This window comes from Trichomycterus rosablanca, chromosome 12, assembly GCF_030014385.1.
Source record: "Trichomycterus rosablanca isolate fTriRos1 chromosome 12, fTriRos1.hap1, whole genome shotgun sequence".
Lineage (NCBI taxonomy): Eukaryota > Metazoa > Chordata > Actinopteri > Siluriformes > Trichomycteridae > Trichomycterus > Trichomycterus rosablanca.
The window spans coordinates 26,758,030-26,775,374 of NC_085999.1; the positions used below are offsets into that span (position 1 = coordinate 26,758,030).

The window sequence follows — 17,345 nt, forward strand, 5'->3', positions numbered from 1 at the left end:
AGAACCAGAACCCTAATTTTCTCGAATCATGCTTCGTCTCTACTGATGCTGATCTCCACTGCTGATTGAGGAGAGCGAGACTGACACACGCCCCCTCCGACACGTGTGCAGTAGCCGACTGCATCCGTTCACCTGCACTAGGCGAGTTCATATGCGGATCAGCTATGTGTACGGAGAGCCACACCCTAATCGACGCATTTATTCCTCCACTCTGTGTAGGCGCCATCAACCAGCCAGCAAAGGTCGTAATCAGTTATGAGGTCCCTATCCGGCTCCCCGCCCTGTATGAACAACAAGCCAGTGGTTGTTCATGAAGCCACCCAGCCCAGCCGGATGACAGAGCTGAGTTTTGAATTGACGAGTTCAAAATGTCAGCTCTGGTGTGCTAGCGTGTTTTACTGCTGCACCACCTGAGTGGCTTAGAACCCTAAATATTGACCCCATCCATTAGTCTCATGCTTTATGATACAAAAGACTAAGAAGTAATGCACTGTACAGATCAGAATTGTCAACTGGAGTCATTGCAAGCAACTTCAGGTTTCAGGATTATCAGTACAAAAGCTGTCTATAAGTACGAAGTGTATGGAATAGTGGTCTCTTCGCCAAGGTCAAAAGGGAAACCCAAACTGGCAATTTATGTTTATCTGGTGAGAGAAAATATTCACCTCCTACCATAAGATAATGCAAGCAATTGTGGTTTAAGGGCCTTGCTCAGGGATCCAATGGTACCTACTGAGCTACCACTAGCACATTCCTCCTTTTAAACAAGGAGACGCAACCAAACCCAAAGACACAGTATCGACTGATAAGTATGATGGTGAGTGAGGACTACCTTCCTAAATTTAGCCAAGAGACTAAACCGTAAATGCACCTGGGTGTTCCAGCAAGCCAATGAGGCACAACACAGGTCACAACTGGTTTTGTGCTGGACCACAAGTGTCACTGATCGCAGTCAAGCAAGCTTTACATCAACATAAGTTGGTTATATAATCTCCACACAATGAACCAATGTAAAACCTTCTTTGTTGATTAATTCTTGACAATTTGAACAAATAGAATTTTCTCTAGTATTATTTAAGTATTAAAGCAGGGGTGCCCACACTTTCGTGGCTTGAGATCTACTCTTTCAGTCGACAGGTCATCGCGATCTACTTGGGTTGGCCTCGTCATTTTTCAAAAAAGCTTTGTAGCTTATTCTAATCATTTGCACTGAATGGTATCAGCCAGGTTTATGTAGTCTGGACAGTAGCTGCTGATGTCAGTTCTCAAGCAGGTTTTCAAGTGTTCATCAGTAAGGGTGGATCGATATTTAGACTTAATTATTTTTATGTGGGAAAAGTCTGTTTCACACAAGTAGGTTAATCCAAAAAATGCTGTCAAATATGTGGCACATTTTTATATGTTTGGATATTTTTCCTCAGCCAGCAAGTTTCAAAATTGTCCAGCAGAGGCCCTTGACTTCATATGAATGTCAGATTGTAGGGTTAAAATCTCTCTGTCAGCTTCTTCCACGTATGAATGAAACAGCCGTCTTTGCAGTGTTCTTGCCCGAATCGAACCCTTTTTGGTTTCTTTGTGCTTGGTTGCGCTCTCATCTTCACAAACAGTGTAGGTAACAAAAGGAAAAATGCAAAAACGGCGCAAACTCGCTACTGATAAATGAAAACGTTCCGGATTAGCAGTGCGCTAGGCAGGCTGAGGCGTAGCTATGGTAAGAAACCACAAATTAAAGAAACAGTGGCTACATTTCATGTCAAATCAAGTTGACCTGTTTGATTGTGGCACGATCTACCAGCGTGCACTGTGCGATCGACTGGTAGACTGCGATCGACGTATTGGGCTGTCCTGTATTAAAGCTTTTGGCCATAGGATCTGACATAATTCCTTAAGGCACATTCACCTTTTATCCAAAGGACTTACAATTGTAAACATGTATGATGCAAGCAATTGAGCATTCAGGGACCCAAAAGAGGCACTTTGGCAGCGGTGGGACTTAAACCAACAGCCTTGTGATTAACATGCAGTACCTTTCTATAATTCTATAATAGCACAGTACTAGTGATCGACCGATTAATCGGGCCGATTTTTGGCATTTTTTAGATAATCGGCATCGGCCGATATATGTGCGCACAAGGCCGATATTTAAACATTGCCTCCGTCAGCTCAGTGACTGTATACAGTCATTGGTCTGGCTGTTGTTAGAGCGCCCCGTGTGTCCATTTTGCCACTCTCCAGGCAGACATCAGTGAACGCACAAGAACAAGGATTGTAATCCTCCAGCCTGTAGCTGCATGCTGTCTCATCATCTCATTTTTTTCCAAATATTTCACTTTAACTTTATTATTTTTTATTCACAAATATTTTTGTTAATTTTTTATTTATATTTTGATTACTTATCTAAATGCTCAAACACAATGCACACACAGTTTGGTGCTTAAATAATGGCTCCTTAAAAGAAGTTCTTCTATGTGCAACTGTCTTCACTAAGCATGTTTGTTTATTCTTAAAAACAAAAAGATACTGCTATCTGCTTGTGTATGTTAAGTGCACTGAAACCTTTGAAATAATTTGTATTTTATTTAAAGTTTTTATTTTTTTTATTTAATTTTTTGAACGGCCAAAAGAGCAAACAAGAATATACAGTGATAAATAAATGTTTATTTAAGATCATTAATTCTGTTTTGTTGTATTATTATTATTATTATTATTATTGTATTTTTTAGTTGTAAAAAATTTTTATTATCGGCTTTATATATCGGCCATCGGCCACTTCTTTCGTCTAAATATCGGTATCGGCATCGGCCATTAAAAAACCCATATCGGTCGATCACTACACAGTACAAACATAATGTTAGTCTTTTCCCCTGGGGGGTACGATTCCACTGGGAAACCCCTGGCACAAGGCAGGAATAGCCTTGTGGCGCTGCTGCAACTGTCCTACTGTTTGTGTACTTGGGAGTATAGCGTGTTCCTACGTGCATTACAGCTCATATACAGTGGGGCCAAAAAGTATTTAGTCAGCCACTGATTGTGTAAGTTCTCCTACTTAGAAAGATGAGAGAGGTCTGTAATTTTCATCATAGGTACACTTCAACTATGAGAGACAAAATGAGAAAAAAAAATTCAGGAAATCACATTGTAGGATTTTTAAAGAATTTATTTGTAAATTATGGTGGAAAATAAGTATTTGGTCAATAACAAAAGTTCAACTCAATACTTTGTAACATAACCTTTGTTGGCAATGACAGAGGTCAAACGTTTCCTGTAAGTCTTCACCAGGTTTGCACACACTGTAGCTGGTATTTTGGCCCATTCCTCCATGCAGATCTCCTCTAGAGCAGTGATGTTTTGGGGCTGTCGCTGGGCAACACGGATTCCACAAATTTTCTATGGGGTTGAGGTCTGGAGTCTGGTTAGGCCACTCCAGGACCTTGAAATGCTTTTTACGGAGCCACTCCTTCGTTGCCCGAGCGGTGTGTTTGGGATCACTGTCATGCTGGAAGACCCAGCCACGTTCCATCTTCAATGCTCTCACTGATGGAAGGAGGTTTTGGCTTAAAATCTCACGATACATGGCCCCGTTCATTCTTCCCTTAACACGGATCAGTCGTCCTGTCCCCTTTGCAGAAAAAAAGCCCCAAAGCATGATGTTTCCACCCCCATGCTTCACAGTAGGTATGGTGTTCTTGGGATGCAACTCAGCATTCTTCTTCCTCCAAACACGACGAGTTGAGTTTTTACCAAAAAGTTCCATTTTGGTTTCATCTGACCACATGATATTCTCCCAATCCTCTTCTGGATCATCCATATGCTCTCTGGCAAACTTCAGATGGGCCTGGACATGTACTGGCTTAAGCAGGGGGACACACCTGGCACTGCAGGATTTGAGTCCCTCTTGGCGTAGTGTGTTACTGATGGTAGCCTTTGTTACTTTGGTCCCAGCTCTCTGCAGGTCATTCATCAGGTCCCTCCGTGTAGTTCTGGGATTTTTGCTCACCGTTCTCATGATCATTTTGACCCCACGGGATGAGATCTTGACCCCAAGGGAGATTATCAATGGTCTTGTATGTCTTCCATTTTCTTACAATTGCTCCCACAGTTGATTTATTCACACCAACCTGCTTGCCTATTGTAGATTCACTCTTCCCAGCCTGGTGCAGGTCTAACATTTTCTTCCTGGTGTCCTTCGACAGCTCTTTGGTCTTGGCCATGCTTGAGTTTGGAGTCTGACTGTCTGAGGCTGTGGACAGGTGTCTTTTATACAGATAACGAGGTCAAACAGGTGCCATTAATACAGGTAACGAGTGGAGGACAGAAGAGCTTCTTAAAGAAGAAGTTACAGGTCTGTGAAAGCCAGAAATCTCGCTTGTTTGTTATTGACCAAATACTTATTTTCCACCATAATTTACAAATAAATTATTAAAAAATCCTACAGTGTGATTTCCTGGATTTTTTTTTCTCATTTTGTCTCTCATAGTTGAAGTGTACCTATGATGAAAATTACAGACCTCTCTCATCTTTCTAAGTAGGAGAACCTGCACAATCAGTGGCTGACTAAATACTTTTTGGCCCCACTGTAAGTTTACCATCATTACTTTCATGTGCTGGAGAAAGCATGTGCTAGTCTGCTTGGCCAGAATAGACGTCATTTAAGAGATAGAGGTTGACAATGCAATGTTGGGGAATTTAACACGGCTAATTTAAGAATTAACAACAATAATTATTGTAATAAAGACTTAATCCATAAGCCATATTCTACCATATATGTTCAGTTTTGGTGCTTTGATCACCTCACCTGTGTGACCGGTATATAGAGTGGCTCATTGGAGTTAAGCAGGGTCAGTTTGCCGTGAGGCTGTAGTCGACCCTCAGGCTTAATTTTGGCTCCTCCTGCTTTGGCCCCGTCCGCTGGCGTCTCTTTCATGTCTTCGGCATCGCTCAGGCACTCGAAGAACTCGTCCTCGCTGTCGCTCCACGAGTCCCAGGACTTTCCCGGGGAGGGCTCGGGCACCGAGGGCCCGTTCTCACCGGCTGTATCCTTCCGCGTCTTGTCCCTCGTTTGCTTGTGCTGGATGCAGCAGTTGAGCATCTGTATGTATCAGGGAACAGAGAAGTGAAAGTGAAGTTTTAAAACTTTGGTATTAGAGCACATGAGGTAGAAATGGAAAGAGGTATGAATGACACGCCAAGTACAGCAAGCATTTTAATGCATACGCTGACATGCCAGATGCTAGCGCCGGAGCTGAAGCATAATGGCACACCTGACATGTTTAATGTGCACTTCTGAATGACCGCTGGAACAGACGTTTTCAAAAAATGGTGAGGCTAAATGATGTGTAGCTGTAACTGCTGGCTGTTAGGACCCATTTTCAGACTCCTATTCAAATTGTAAAATAGTACTCTGTCCTACCCTGGATTAGTGTAAAACCTTAGGTAAAATAACACTACATGGCCAAAAGTATGTACACACCCATTGTAATAAATGACTTTAAGTGTTCAGTAACACCTACACTGATCGGCCATAACATTAAAACCACCTCCATGTTTCTACACCCACTGTTCGTTTTATCAGCTCCACTTATCATATAGAAGCACTTTGTATTTCTACAATAACTGACTGTAGTCCATGTTTCTCTACATACCTTTTTAGCCTGTTTTCACCCTGTTCTTCAATGGTCAGGGCCACCATAGGACCACCACAGAGCAGGAATTATTTAGGTGGCGGATGATTCTCAGCACTGCATTGACACTGACATGGTGGTGGTGTGTTAGTGTGTGTTGTGCTGGTCCACTCTATTATACACTCCTACCTAGTTGGTCCACCTTGTAGATGTAAAGTCAGAGACGATCGCTCATCTATTGCTGCTGTTTGAGTTGGTCATCGTCTAAACCTTTAATTAGTGGTCACAGGACGCTGCCCATGGGGCGCTCTTGGCTGGATATTTTTGGTTGGTGGACTATTCTCAGTCCAGCAGTGACAGTGAGGTGTTTAAAAACTCCAGCAGCGCTGCTGTGTCTTATTCACTCATACCAGCACAACACACACTAACACACCACCACCATGTCAGTGTCACTGCAGTGCTGAGAATGATCCACCACCTAAATGGTACCTACTGTGTAGTGGTCCTGACCATTGAAGAACAGCATGAAAGGGGGCTAACAAAGCATGCAGAGTAACAGATGGACTACAGTCAGTAACTGTAGACCTACAAAGTGCTTCTATATGGTAAGTGGAGCTGATAGAATGGACAGTGAGTGTAAAAACAAGGAGGTGGTTTTAATGTTATGGCTGATTTTCTCTTTTTTCTCCTGATTTTTTCAGCGCGTCCAATTTCTACCTAATTGAGTTATGCTTCCTCTGTACTGGCGCTGACCTTCGCCCCGATTGAGGAGAGCGAACTGATGCACGCCCCCTCTGACACGTGTGCAGTAGCCGACTGCATCTTTTCACCTGCACGAGGCAAGTTCATATGCCGATCAGCCTTGTGTACAGAAAGCCATAATCTGATCACCATTATTCCTTTGTCTGTGCAGACGCCATCAATCAGCAGAGGTCGTAATCCCTTCCCTGGATGAACAACAGCCAAACGTTGTTCATATAGCCGCCCAGCCCAGCCGGATGGCAGAGCTGAAGTTCGATACAATGCATTCAAAATCCCAGCTCTAGTGTGCTAGAGTATTTTACCGATGCTAGCCAGTGATTTGGAATAGTAGGTCCAATAAGGTTATGGTCAAGCGTCAAGATGTTTTCAGCCATATGGATATTACTTACAGGGAAGTGGTCTTGTCCGAACACAAAGTCTGAGGCCTCACACTCATTACAGCAATGAGTGTCTACATACTTTTGGCTCTGTAGTGCACATTTAAATACACGGCAGTGGTGGGATTCTGCAAAATGGATGCATAAATAGCTGAATGAAAGAGAAAGAGAGAAAGAGAGAGAGAGGTAATGGTAGCGTGCCACTCACTTTATGACCACAGGTCCCGTCAGGGCGCCCCATTTTATTGAGGTGATTGCAGATAAAGAGACTTTCACTGCTTCAGTTACCCAGACAGATATTACCGCTCGCTCTTCTCGCCTTTTTCCCTTCTCCCACTGGATGGCTTTATTACAGCCTCTTCTCCTCGCGCTCTCTCGCTATGTGTCTGACTCAGACGAATGCAATGGAATGGCTGGCAAATGGTCATCAGGGGCCACATTGCACTTCAGATTTAAATAAGGGCGATGGTATTAAACGCTCAGGTTTCCAGAATAACCTTAAAAGAAAAATCAAGTTTCGAGCCGCCGGCACGTCGCTGCGCTATCGGCGGCCGCGGGGTAAATTTATCGATGCTCCGGAGACCCGTTTAGCCACTTTTTAAATCATTTTCACATTTAATGAGGCACAAATAGAGGAATTTACACCACAGTTCTCAGGATTCACATTTTCTTTATGCAATTTTAGTGGCTTTGAAAAGAAACGATCGAATCTGAATGCGTGAGGAGACAAATAAATCAACAAATAAACTGTAATGGTTTACCTGGAGCTTTTGGTGAAGCAGGCAACATCTTAGATCTGGAGGGCCTCCAGGCAGCCTGAAAACAACAACAGGGGGGGGAATTAAATTAAATGACAATTTTGCAAACAAGCCTCTGATAAGCTATTGTTAGAGAGACAATATGTGGTCCTCACAATTACAATTTCCATACCGGCATAAATTAACTCTAGCAATATGACGGGACGCAGAGCCATTGGGACAGGTATTGTCCTTTCATCCGTTTTATCAATGAGCATGACAGATCCAAACCCTCTTCCCTTCCTCTATAGAGAATTGCTCACTGTTAGACGAAATAGCACACAACGGTGCTGGGAAAGGACTGTACTGGTAGACTTAATTATAGCCTTTTATTCACACACACACACACACACACACACACATACACTGATCAGTCATAACATTAAATCCACCTCCTTGTTTCTACACTCACTGTTCGTTACCATAGAGAAGTACTTTGTAGTTCTACAATTACTAACTGTAGTCCATCTGTTTCTCTACATACCTTTTTAACCTGCTTTCACCCTGTTCTTCAATGGTCAGGACCCCCACAGGACCACTACAGAGTAGGTATTATTTAGGTGGTGGATCATTCTTAGCATTGCAGTGACACACATGGTGGTGGTGTGTTGTGCTGGTGGTGTCCACTCACTGTCCACTCTATTAGACACTCCTACCTAGTTGGTCCACCTTGTAGATGTATACGGGGCGCTGTTGGCTGTATATTTTGGGATGGTGGACTATTCTCAGTCCAGCAGTGACAGTGAGGTGTTTAAAAACTCCAGCAGCGCTGCTGTGTCTGATCCACTCATACCAGCCCAACAGACACTAACACACCACCACCATGTCAGTGTCATACACTGCTATCCGTGAACCCATAATCCCTCATGTGGGATAGGATCCCTGACCAGCCAGCAAAGGTCAGCTATTGCAGCAGCAATGAGGCCCCTGTTTGACCATCCTTATCCTCAAGACACAGCCAATCGTGCCTTGTGTGGGCGCAGCCAGTCAGTAGTACAGCTGAGAAACGAACTTAAGAACTCAGTGGTGGTGGTCGGATACCTGAGCGCCAATTTACATGTCGTTGGACTGTGGGAGGAAACCGGAGCTCCCGGAGGAAACCCACGCAGACATGGGGAGATCATGCAAACTTCATGCAGAAAGGACCCAGACCTCTCCATCTGGGAATTGAACCCAGGACCTTCTTGCTGTGAGGTGACAGTGCTACCCACCGGATGGATGATATAATTGGAGAAAAAAAGCAGCCCCAAAACCATACAGATCATTAAAGACCTTACAAAGCCTGTTAAGATACATGGTATACATGAAGTACCTGGAGATTTTAAAAAATTTGGCAACCTTGGCAAGCTGATTGTTGAAACAACATCAACATTGTTCAGTGAATCAGGTTGCCATGTTTTACTCTGACCTAAAATCTAACAACATGCTGGAATACGAGCTGAAGGGAAGGTCTTATGACCTAGAAGATATAGAGAGTTTATATTGGGGAGTGTTTTCAAATATCATGCTCCAAATTCTCTAATCATATAGAGTAAATACATAATAGTTTCAACATTCAAATAAGACTTGAAGAGTATTTTTTTGAGAAAAGATGCTTCTGATGACAGGGGGTGCAGGATTTGGCATACCACCTGTGTCGTGCTGGATTTAACTCATGCACTCATGCAGAATGGGGCGTTTTTTTCTCTAATGAGAGTACTGATGTTTAAGTTATTCGCAAGTCTGCACTTAACAACCATTGGCCACTGACATTTGTCGCTTATTGACAGGATAGATAATTAATAATCACACTTAGACTGATAAAATTAGATCAATAATTTATCTTCACACTGCTAATAGTACCCGTTCACACCAACAATTACTCTCTGAAGAGCTCGTTTTATTAAATGTATTTAAATAACATAAAGACCGTCTCAGCCCATCTCTACCGCGGCTTTTCACAGCTCTAATGAGACAGCAGTGAGCGTGTCATTGTAAGGTCAGTCTGGATATCATCTGTCTTGTTACTACTTCATCCTTTAGCTTTTAGGTTCCTAGTAAAACTATGATTCCATATCATTCTGCCTGCTTCTAATCTGCTCCTAATCAAGATGGAAGTTTTGTCTCAGTGATGCTCATGACAGATGTTCCACAAGGGTCTAGGGAGCAATTAGCATGAGCATCAGCACACAGCCAGAACGTGTGATGTCAAATCAAGACAGCGAATATAACAAATCTACTCTGAATATACAGTGTATCACAAAAGTGAGTACACCCCTCACATTTCTGCAGATATTGAAGTATATCTTTTCATGGGACAACACTGACAAAATGACACTTTGACACAATGAAAAGTAGTCTGTGTGCAGCTTATATAACAGTGTAAATTTATTCTTCCCTCAAAATAACTCAATATACAGCCATTAATGTCTAAACCACCAGCAACAAAAGTGAGTACACCCCTTAGTGAAAGTTCCTGAAGTGTCAATATTTTGTGTGGCCACCATTATTTCCCAGAACTGCCTTAACTCTCCTGGGCATGGAGTTTACCAGAGCTTCACAGGTTGCCACTGGAATGCTTTTCCACTCCTCCATGACGACATCACGGAGCTGGCGGATATTCGAGACTTTGCGCTCCTCCACCTTCCGCTTGAGGATGCCCCAAAGATGTTCTATTGGGTTTAGGTCTGGAGACATGCTTGGCCAGTCCATCACCTTTACCCTCAGCCTCTTCAATAACGCAGTGGTCGTCTTAGAGGTGTGTTTGGGGTCATTATCATGCTGGAACACTGCCCTGCGACCCAGTTTCCGGAGGGAGGGGATCATGCTCTGCTTCAGTATTTCACAGTACATATTGGAGTTCATGTGTCCCTCAATGAAATGTAACTCCCCAACACCTGCTGCACTCATGCAGCCCCAGACCATGGCATTCCCACCACCATGCTTGACTGTAGGCATGACACACTTATCTTTGTACTCCTCACCTGATTGCCGCCACACATGCTCGAGACCATCTGAACCAAACAAATTAATCTTGGTCTCATCAGACCATAGGACATGGTTCCAGTAATCCATGTCCTTTGTTGACATGTCTTCAGCAAACTGTTTGCGGGCTTTCTTGTGTAGAGACTTCAGAAGAGGCTTCCTTCTGGGGTGACAGCCATGCAGACCAATTTGATGTAGTGTGCGGCGTATGGTCTGAGCACTGACAGGCTGACCCCCCACCTTTTCAATCTCTGCAGCAATGCTGACAGCACTCCTGCGCCTATCTTTCAAAGACAGCAGTTGGATGTGATGCTGAGCACGTGCACTCAGCTTCTTTGGACGACCAACGCGAGGTCTGTTCTGAGTGGACCCTGCTCTTTTAAAACGCTGGATGATCTTGGCCACTGTGCTGCAGCTCAGTTTCAGGGTGTTGGCAATCTTCTTGTAGCCTTGGTTATCTTCATGTAGCGCAACAATTCGTCTTTTAAGATCCTCAGAGAGTTCTTTGCCATGAGGTGCCATGTTGGAACTTTCAGTGACCAGTATGAGAGAGTGTGAGAGCTGTACTACTAAATTGAACACACCTGCTCCCTATGCACACCTGAGACCTAGTAACACTAACAAATCACATGACATTTTGGAGGGAAAATGACAAGCAGTGCTCAATTTGGACATTTAGGGGTGTAGTCTCTTAGGGGTGTACTCACTTTTGTTGCCGGTGGTTTAGACATTAATGGCTGTATATTGAGTTATTTTGAGGGAAGAATAAATTTACACTGTTATATAAGCTGCACACAGACTACTTTTCATTGTGTCAAAGTGTCATTTTGTCAGTGTTGTCCCATGAAAAGATATACTTCAATATCTGCAGAAATGTGAGGGGTGTACTCACTTTTGTGATACACTGTACATATACAGTATATATATATTATATTCTTCAAACTATTTCTGCACTTTTTTTTTTTTAACTCTATTAAGAATTTCAAAAACAAATGATATCACTTTTCTACATAGCACCTTCCGACTGATGTACCGCTGCTTTCACATCATCATAACATGAAAATCTTCTTCCCCTTAAAGCTTCTTTGAGCGTCCAAAAAAGTGGAAATCAGATGGCGCTAAATCCGGACTATAAGCTCTCTTGAGCTGCGTCCCAAATCGCATACTTATGCACGATATATCAGTTCAGCATCGTCATCGCGATGTGTGCATGCGCAATAGTCACATCGCAGGACGTGCGATGTCACTTAATGCAAATTAAATCCAATACGTCATGCTACAACTTTTTTGATGCTTGACACAAAACGAAAATTCACACCGTCCTCATTTTCCATGAGACATCGACCAGTGTGTTTGAAAACTTAGTGAGCTGCCTCGCTATCTTACTACCTACACAGGCAGCTGCCTCAGTAGAGAGGTTTCTAATAAGTCAATGACTTATAAGGCAGGTTTTTCGAACGCGCTACTTAGCGATTCAATCGGGTTTCGCGTTTAGCATTTAGCATCTTGCCATTAAAACCAACAGAATGAGGTGGGACAGCACGCTAACATGTCATTATAACATCTCGATTCGTGTACAGAAAACGGTTACATTTGCTGACAAGCCCGAACTTGCAAATAAAAACACTCGTTAAAAATCAATAATTATTTATTTACGTTTGAAAATAACTTCCGCACCGTCAGCCATGTTTATTTTTCTGTGAGAGAAGAGATGCCGCACTGAATTCTGGGATTGCCTTCATCACTAAGGACGCTTCCGATTCTCACTCGTTCTTGAGTCAAAATAACATTGAAATATTAAGATGCCTCAGTAGTGAGCTTAGTAAGGCATCTCGGATTTCGAACAGGTGTATAGCTGCTCTTTTGTTTGTATAGTTTTTTTTAATAATGTTTACTACTTGAAGAGGTTTTGATTGTGAAATAAAATATTAAATGACCAATTTTGTCAAACCTGTTAATTCCCTCATGTGATATTGAAGCTTTCTTAGTTTAATGCTCAGTTTCAACCGAGTACAAAGATGTAGCTTGTCATAATCTTTTGTACCCTTGTAGGCACCACCCTTTTTCACAGATGAGACCCTTATTTAGAGTAAGATACATGCATTATTAATATTATTAATAACGTGGTGAAAATTCCTGCATTCTTTTAATATCGCAATATATCGCAGGAAACAAAAAAATCGCAATGTCAGTTTTTTCCAATATCGTGCAGCCCTAATATATACACTTGAGGACAAAATTATTAGCCCCCCTATGAAATTTAAAGTTATTTCAAAATTTCCCAAAGTCCTTTTATAACAGAGCAAGGATTTTTCAATATAGCATTTCTAAACATACTAGGTTTCTTTAGAAAGCATAAATTATTTTTATTTGCTTACTATAACAGAACTATTTCAAAAGAAACAAAAATCACCGGGGTCAATATTATTAGCCCCCTTAAGAACTGACTTTTTATTGAGCCATAGCACAAACCACTGTTGTGCAATGGTGTGCTTTAACTTTGTAATGATGAAAGCTCATTAAATCAAGTCACAGCTGAGGGTTATCTCCCAATTTACACACAGTATAAAAGCTTCAGTAAGCATTTGAGCTGTCACTTGAGAAAGCATCATGCCAAAAACTAAAGAAATCAGTTTAGACTTGAGAAAAAGAATCATTGATGCTTACAAAGCAGCAGAAAAATATACAAAGTTATCACAGCGTTTCCAAGTGTCAAGAACTGGAGTGAGAAGTATTATTAAAAAATTCAAAGAGAGCCACACAATACAGAACAAGCCTGGCAGAGGTAGGAAGCGCAAGATATCAAAGACCCTGGAAAGGAAACTAGTGAGAGATGTGTCTAAAGACCCCAGAACAACTGCCAAGACACTAGTGAATGACTTGGCCAAGTCAGGAATTATTGTCTCAAAAAAGACAATCACTAGAGCCCTGCACAGGAATGAATTGTGAGGTTGCAGACCAAGAAAAACTCCACTCCTGCAGAAAAGACACCTTCAAGCCAGACTGAAGTACGCTAAGGACAACCTGGAGAAAGATTATGCATACTGGAAGCATGTCCTTTGGTCAGATGAGACAAAAGTAGAGCTCTTTGGCCATAGAGACATTGCTTATATTTGGAGGAAAAAGGGGGAGGCTTATCACCCAAAGAACACCGTCCCCACAGTGAAACACGGTGGTGGGAGTATTATGCTGTGGGGATGCTTCAGTGCATCTGGACCTGGGAATCTTGTCAAGGTGGAAGGAATCATGAGGAAAGAAGGATATATGAAGATTTTGAAAGAAAACCTTAAGCAGTCAGCAGCAAAACTTGGTCTGGGTCGTCGCTTTCTCTTCCAACATGACAACGACCCAAAACATACATCGCGCCTGGTGAAGAACTACCTCCAGAAGACCAAAGTGAATGTTATTGACTGGCTTGCACAAAGCCCTGACTTGAATCCCATTGAAAATCTGTGGGGTGAACTGAAGAAGAAGATTCATGCCAGAAGGCCATCAAATCTGGAGGAGCTTGAGAGATTTGCCAAAGAAGAATGGGCTGGGATTCCTCAGGAGATGTGTCAGAGACTTGTTAAAAACTACAGCAAACGACTGCAGGCTGTTATCCAGCAAAAAGGATACACAATTGACTATTAGCATCAGGGAGGCTAATAATTTTGACCATGGTAGTTTTTGATTTTGTGAAATAATTTCATTTCTGGGGGCAAAGTAAAATTATGTAATCATTCAAAATAAAACTGGGATGTTTGAAAAAGCTGTGTTAAAAGTTATTTGCTCTATTTACCAGTACTTGGGAAATACATTGAAAACAATGAATTTTTCATAGGGGGGCTAATAATTTTGTCCTCAAGTGTATGTATATATTATACATATACATAGTATACATAAAAAGGTATGCAAGAAGTACCCGGATGACCTACTTCTTGGGCAGCCATGTTTGAGTATGCAAACGATGCACACTTTCGGTCCGCTAAAGTATCCCATAATTCAACTGGAGCTGCATAGGCATTCGAAGTGGAAGAAGAAACAAGAAATATGGCGGAAAACGGAGAGTCCTCTGTTTACAAGTGTAAGTGAGATAAACAGAATAAAAATTTTATTATTGCGTACAATCCTATATAACGTTAAATATCCAAAATTTTGCTGAGTGGGGCTTGTAATGAGCACACGGTCTGTAACTATGGTGATATTACGCTATCACTTCCTCACGTCATCACTTGACGTTGGTAAGATGACGGACGTAGTACGTAGGGGTGTTGCGTGCATACTGCACACTTCTGTACTGAAAGCGCGTACTTCTTTACCGGCCGAGTGGTGCGTACTTCCTCGAATCAAGTACGTACTTCGTAAGTATGCAATTTCGGACGCAGCTTTAGTCTTTCAGACACGACCAATTACTACTACTCCCTTCCTCACCGTTCAAACCAAATACTTTTATTTGTTAAGAAAAGTATTTGGACAACCTTCCTAATTAGTAAAATTGGGTGTAATTAGCAACACCTACTGCTAAATTGTGTATGAAACAAATTCTTTATTCTATGTTTTGCATACTACAACTACAAGTGCTATCTGAAAAAAAACCCTGCACTGTAACATCATTGTATAGCGTCACTTTACCCGTGAATGAGGTTGTTGTTCTCCCAGCGATAGCGCATCTCCAGAACGAACTCCTGCCACAAGTGAGCCACCGCTCTCACACCGCCATGGTAGAAATTCACCAGACACACACACAGTGCCAGCCTGTAAGTCAGACTGTCCCACGGAGCTGACTTTAATATATTGAACAGGTTCTGCCAAACAAAAGAACAGAACAACATTAAAGCTGGAAACTGTGTAAGACACAGGTCACATGATCTAGTCGCATCAAATGACCCAATCGCATTACGCTTCCTTTCTACCAATGTTGACTTCCACTCCTGATTGAGGAGAGCCGTGACTAACTCGCACACCCTCCGACACCTGTGCAGTAGCCGACTTCATCATTTCACCCGTATGAGGCGTTCATAGGTGGATTAGCTTTGTGTACGGAGAGACACACCCTGATCACATTATCCCCCACCTCTGTGCAAGCACCATCAATCAGCCAGCAGAGGTCGTAATTCAATCTGTTATAAGGAATCCCCTTCAGCATCCACCCTACGAACAAGCCAATTGTGTAGCAGAGCTGAGATTCGAACCGACAAGTTTGAGATGTCAGCTCTGGTGTGCTATTGTGTTTTACCACTGCGCCACCTAAGCGCCTCTTTTTTTGTTTGGTATACTTCAGTTTATAGTTGATTCTGAACTATAGTTGTTCAAGAGCATAAAAGCTACCATCAGAGCAGGTCAATGCCTGATAAAAAAACATGTCGGCTGGGTGCTCGGGTGGCAAAATACACTAGCCTTCCAGTGCTGACATCTCAAGCTTGCAAGTTCGAATCTCAGCAAGGCGCCTACACAGAAAACGATTGGCCTGTCCATGGGAGGAAGGGCAGAAGGGTTCCTCATAAATGCTGCAATTATGGCCTATGGCTGGCTGGTCGATGGCACCTGCACAATGAGACAGGGAATATAGGGGATCATTGCACGACACTCCATGCATTGTTCAAATCCCCAAATGAACCCACCTGGTGCAGGTGAAAAGAAGTGGTCAGTACTGCACACATATCAGAGTGAGATGAATCAGGTGTGGAGGTCTACAGCAGTAGAGGTGAAAATACAAATTGGATACAACTATATTGAGAGGAAAACTAGAAAACTATAAAATAATTCAAAAATAGAAATCCTCAGCTGGTGCAGGACTGGTCAGACTGTCTACAGACACAACTGGCCCTGTCTCATACTAGTGGTAGAGGAATACTTTGAGTATAGTGAGTTTCTCTATGCGTGGCTGATGAATGGAGAAAAAAGAGGCAGATGGAGTGTGTGCAAGTCCACAGTTCTTCTCAGTTAGCACAAAGATGAAATGAAACGCTGCCAATACTAACTGCACCAGTGTACCATATCAGTACTTGTAACATTATGCAGCTTGTATGTAAAAAAAAATCAAGCAAATTAAATTCATTGACCAAATTTAATGGACCGCTTCACTTAATTTAGCACATGCAGTCAAGTCCAATACTAGGAGCTTATTACAATTCTCATCATCAATCACAATTCCATTCAGTCGATTGTTGTTATTGGTTATGGCATTAATTAAAATGGACTTTTAGCTGTTTAAAAAAATGCATGAAATGAAATTGTACATTTATATTTCGTTTAGTCGTTTAATTCTTTTCAAATTATTGAGATTTAGAGTTAACACATGCACACTTATGTAAATTGTTCCCTTGTATTGAATCTATAAGAAATCCCTACTGCTTGTTATACAGTATATCATTCTCCCAATGTACATGCAAAAATATACAACAGTACGTGGACAACCCTCCTAATTGTTAAGTTCATCTCTATCGGTCATACCCGTTACTAACAGGTACATACACTTTATGCGCAAAGTATGTGGACACCTCTCCTATTATTGAATTTAGCTGTTTGTCACATCCATTCCTAACAGACGTATAACTGCATATACACCGATCAGCCATAACATTAAAACCACCTCCTTGTTTCTACACTCACTGTCCATTTGATCAGCTCCACTTACCATATAGAAGCACTTTGTTGTTCTACAATTACTGACTGTAGTCCATATGTTTCTCTGCATGCTTTGTTAGCCCCCTTTCATGCTGTTCTTCAATGGTCAGGACTCTCCCAGGACCACCACAGAGCAGGTATTATTTTGGTGGTGGATGATTCTCAGCACTGCAGTGACACTGACATGGTGGTGGTGTGTTAGTGTGTGTTGTGCT

At 42.1% G+C, this 17,345-nt stretch overlaps 1 protein-coding gene across 1 annotated transcript in view; it reads right to left on the bottom strand.

The window, feature by feature from the left end:
* rab3gap1 (RAB3 GTPase activating protein subunit 1) overlaps nucleotides 1–17,345 on the bottom strand; it is a 99,940-nt gene that overhangs the window by 50,950 nt on the left and 31,645 nt on the right. The window contains exons 15-17 of the mRNA XM_063005602.1: nucleotides 15,136–15,308; nucleotides 7,522–7,576; nucleotides 4,796–5,089 (exon numbers count right to left, since the gene is read on the bottom strand). Coding sequence (XP_062861672.1) covers nucleotides 4,796–5,089; nucleotides 7,522–7,576; nucleotides 15,136–15,308 — 522 coding nt within the window. The remainder of the gene's footprint in view (nucleotides 1–4,795; nucleotides 5,090–7,521; nucleotides 7,577–15,135; nucleotides 15,309–17,345) is intronic.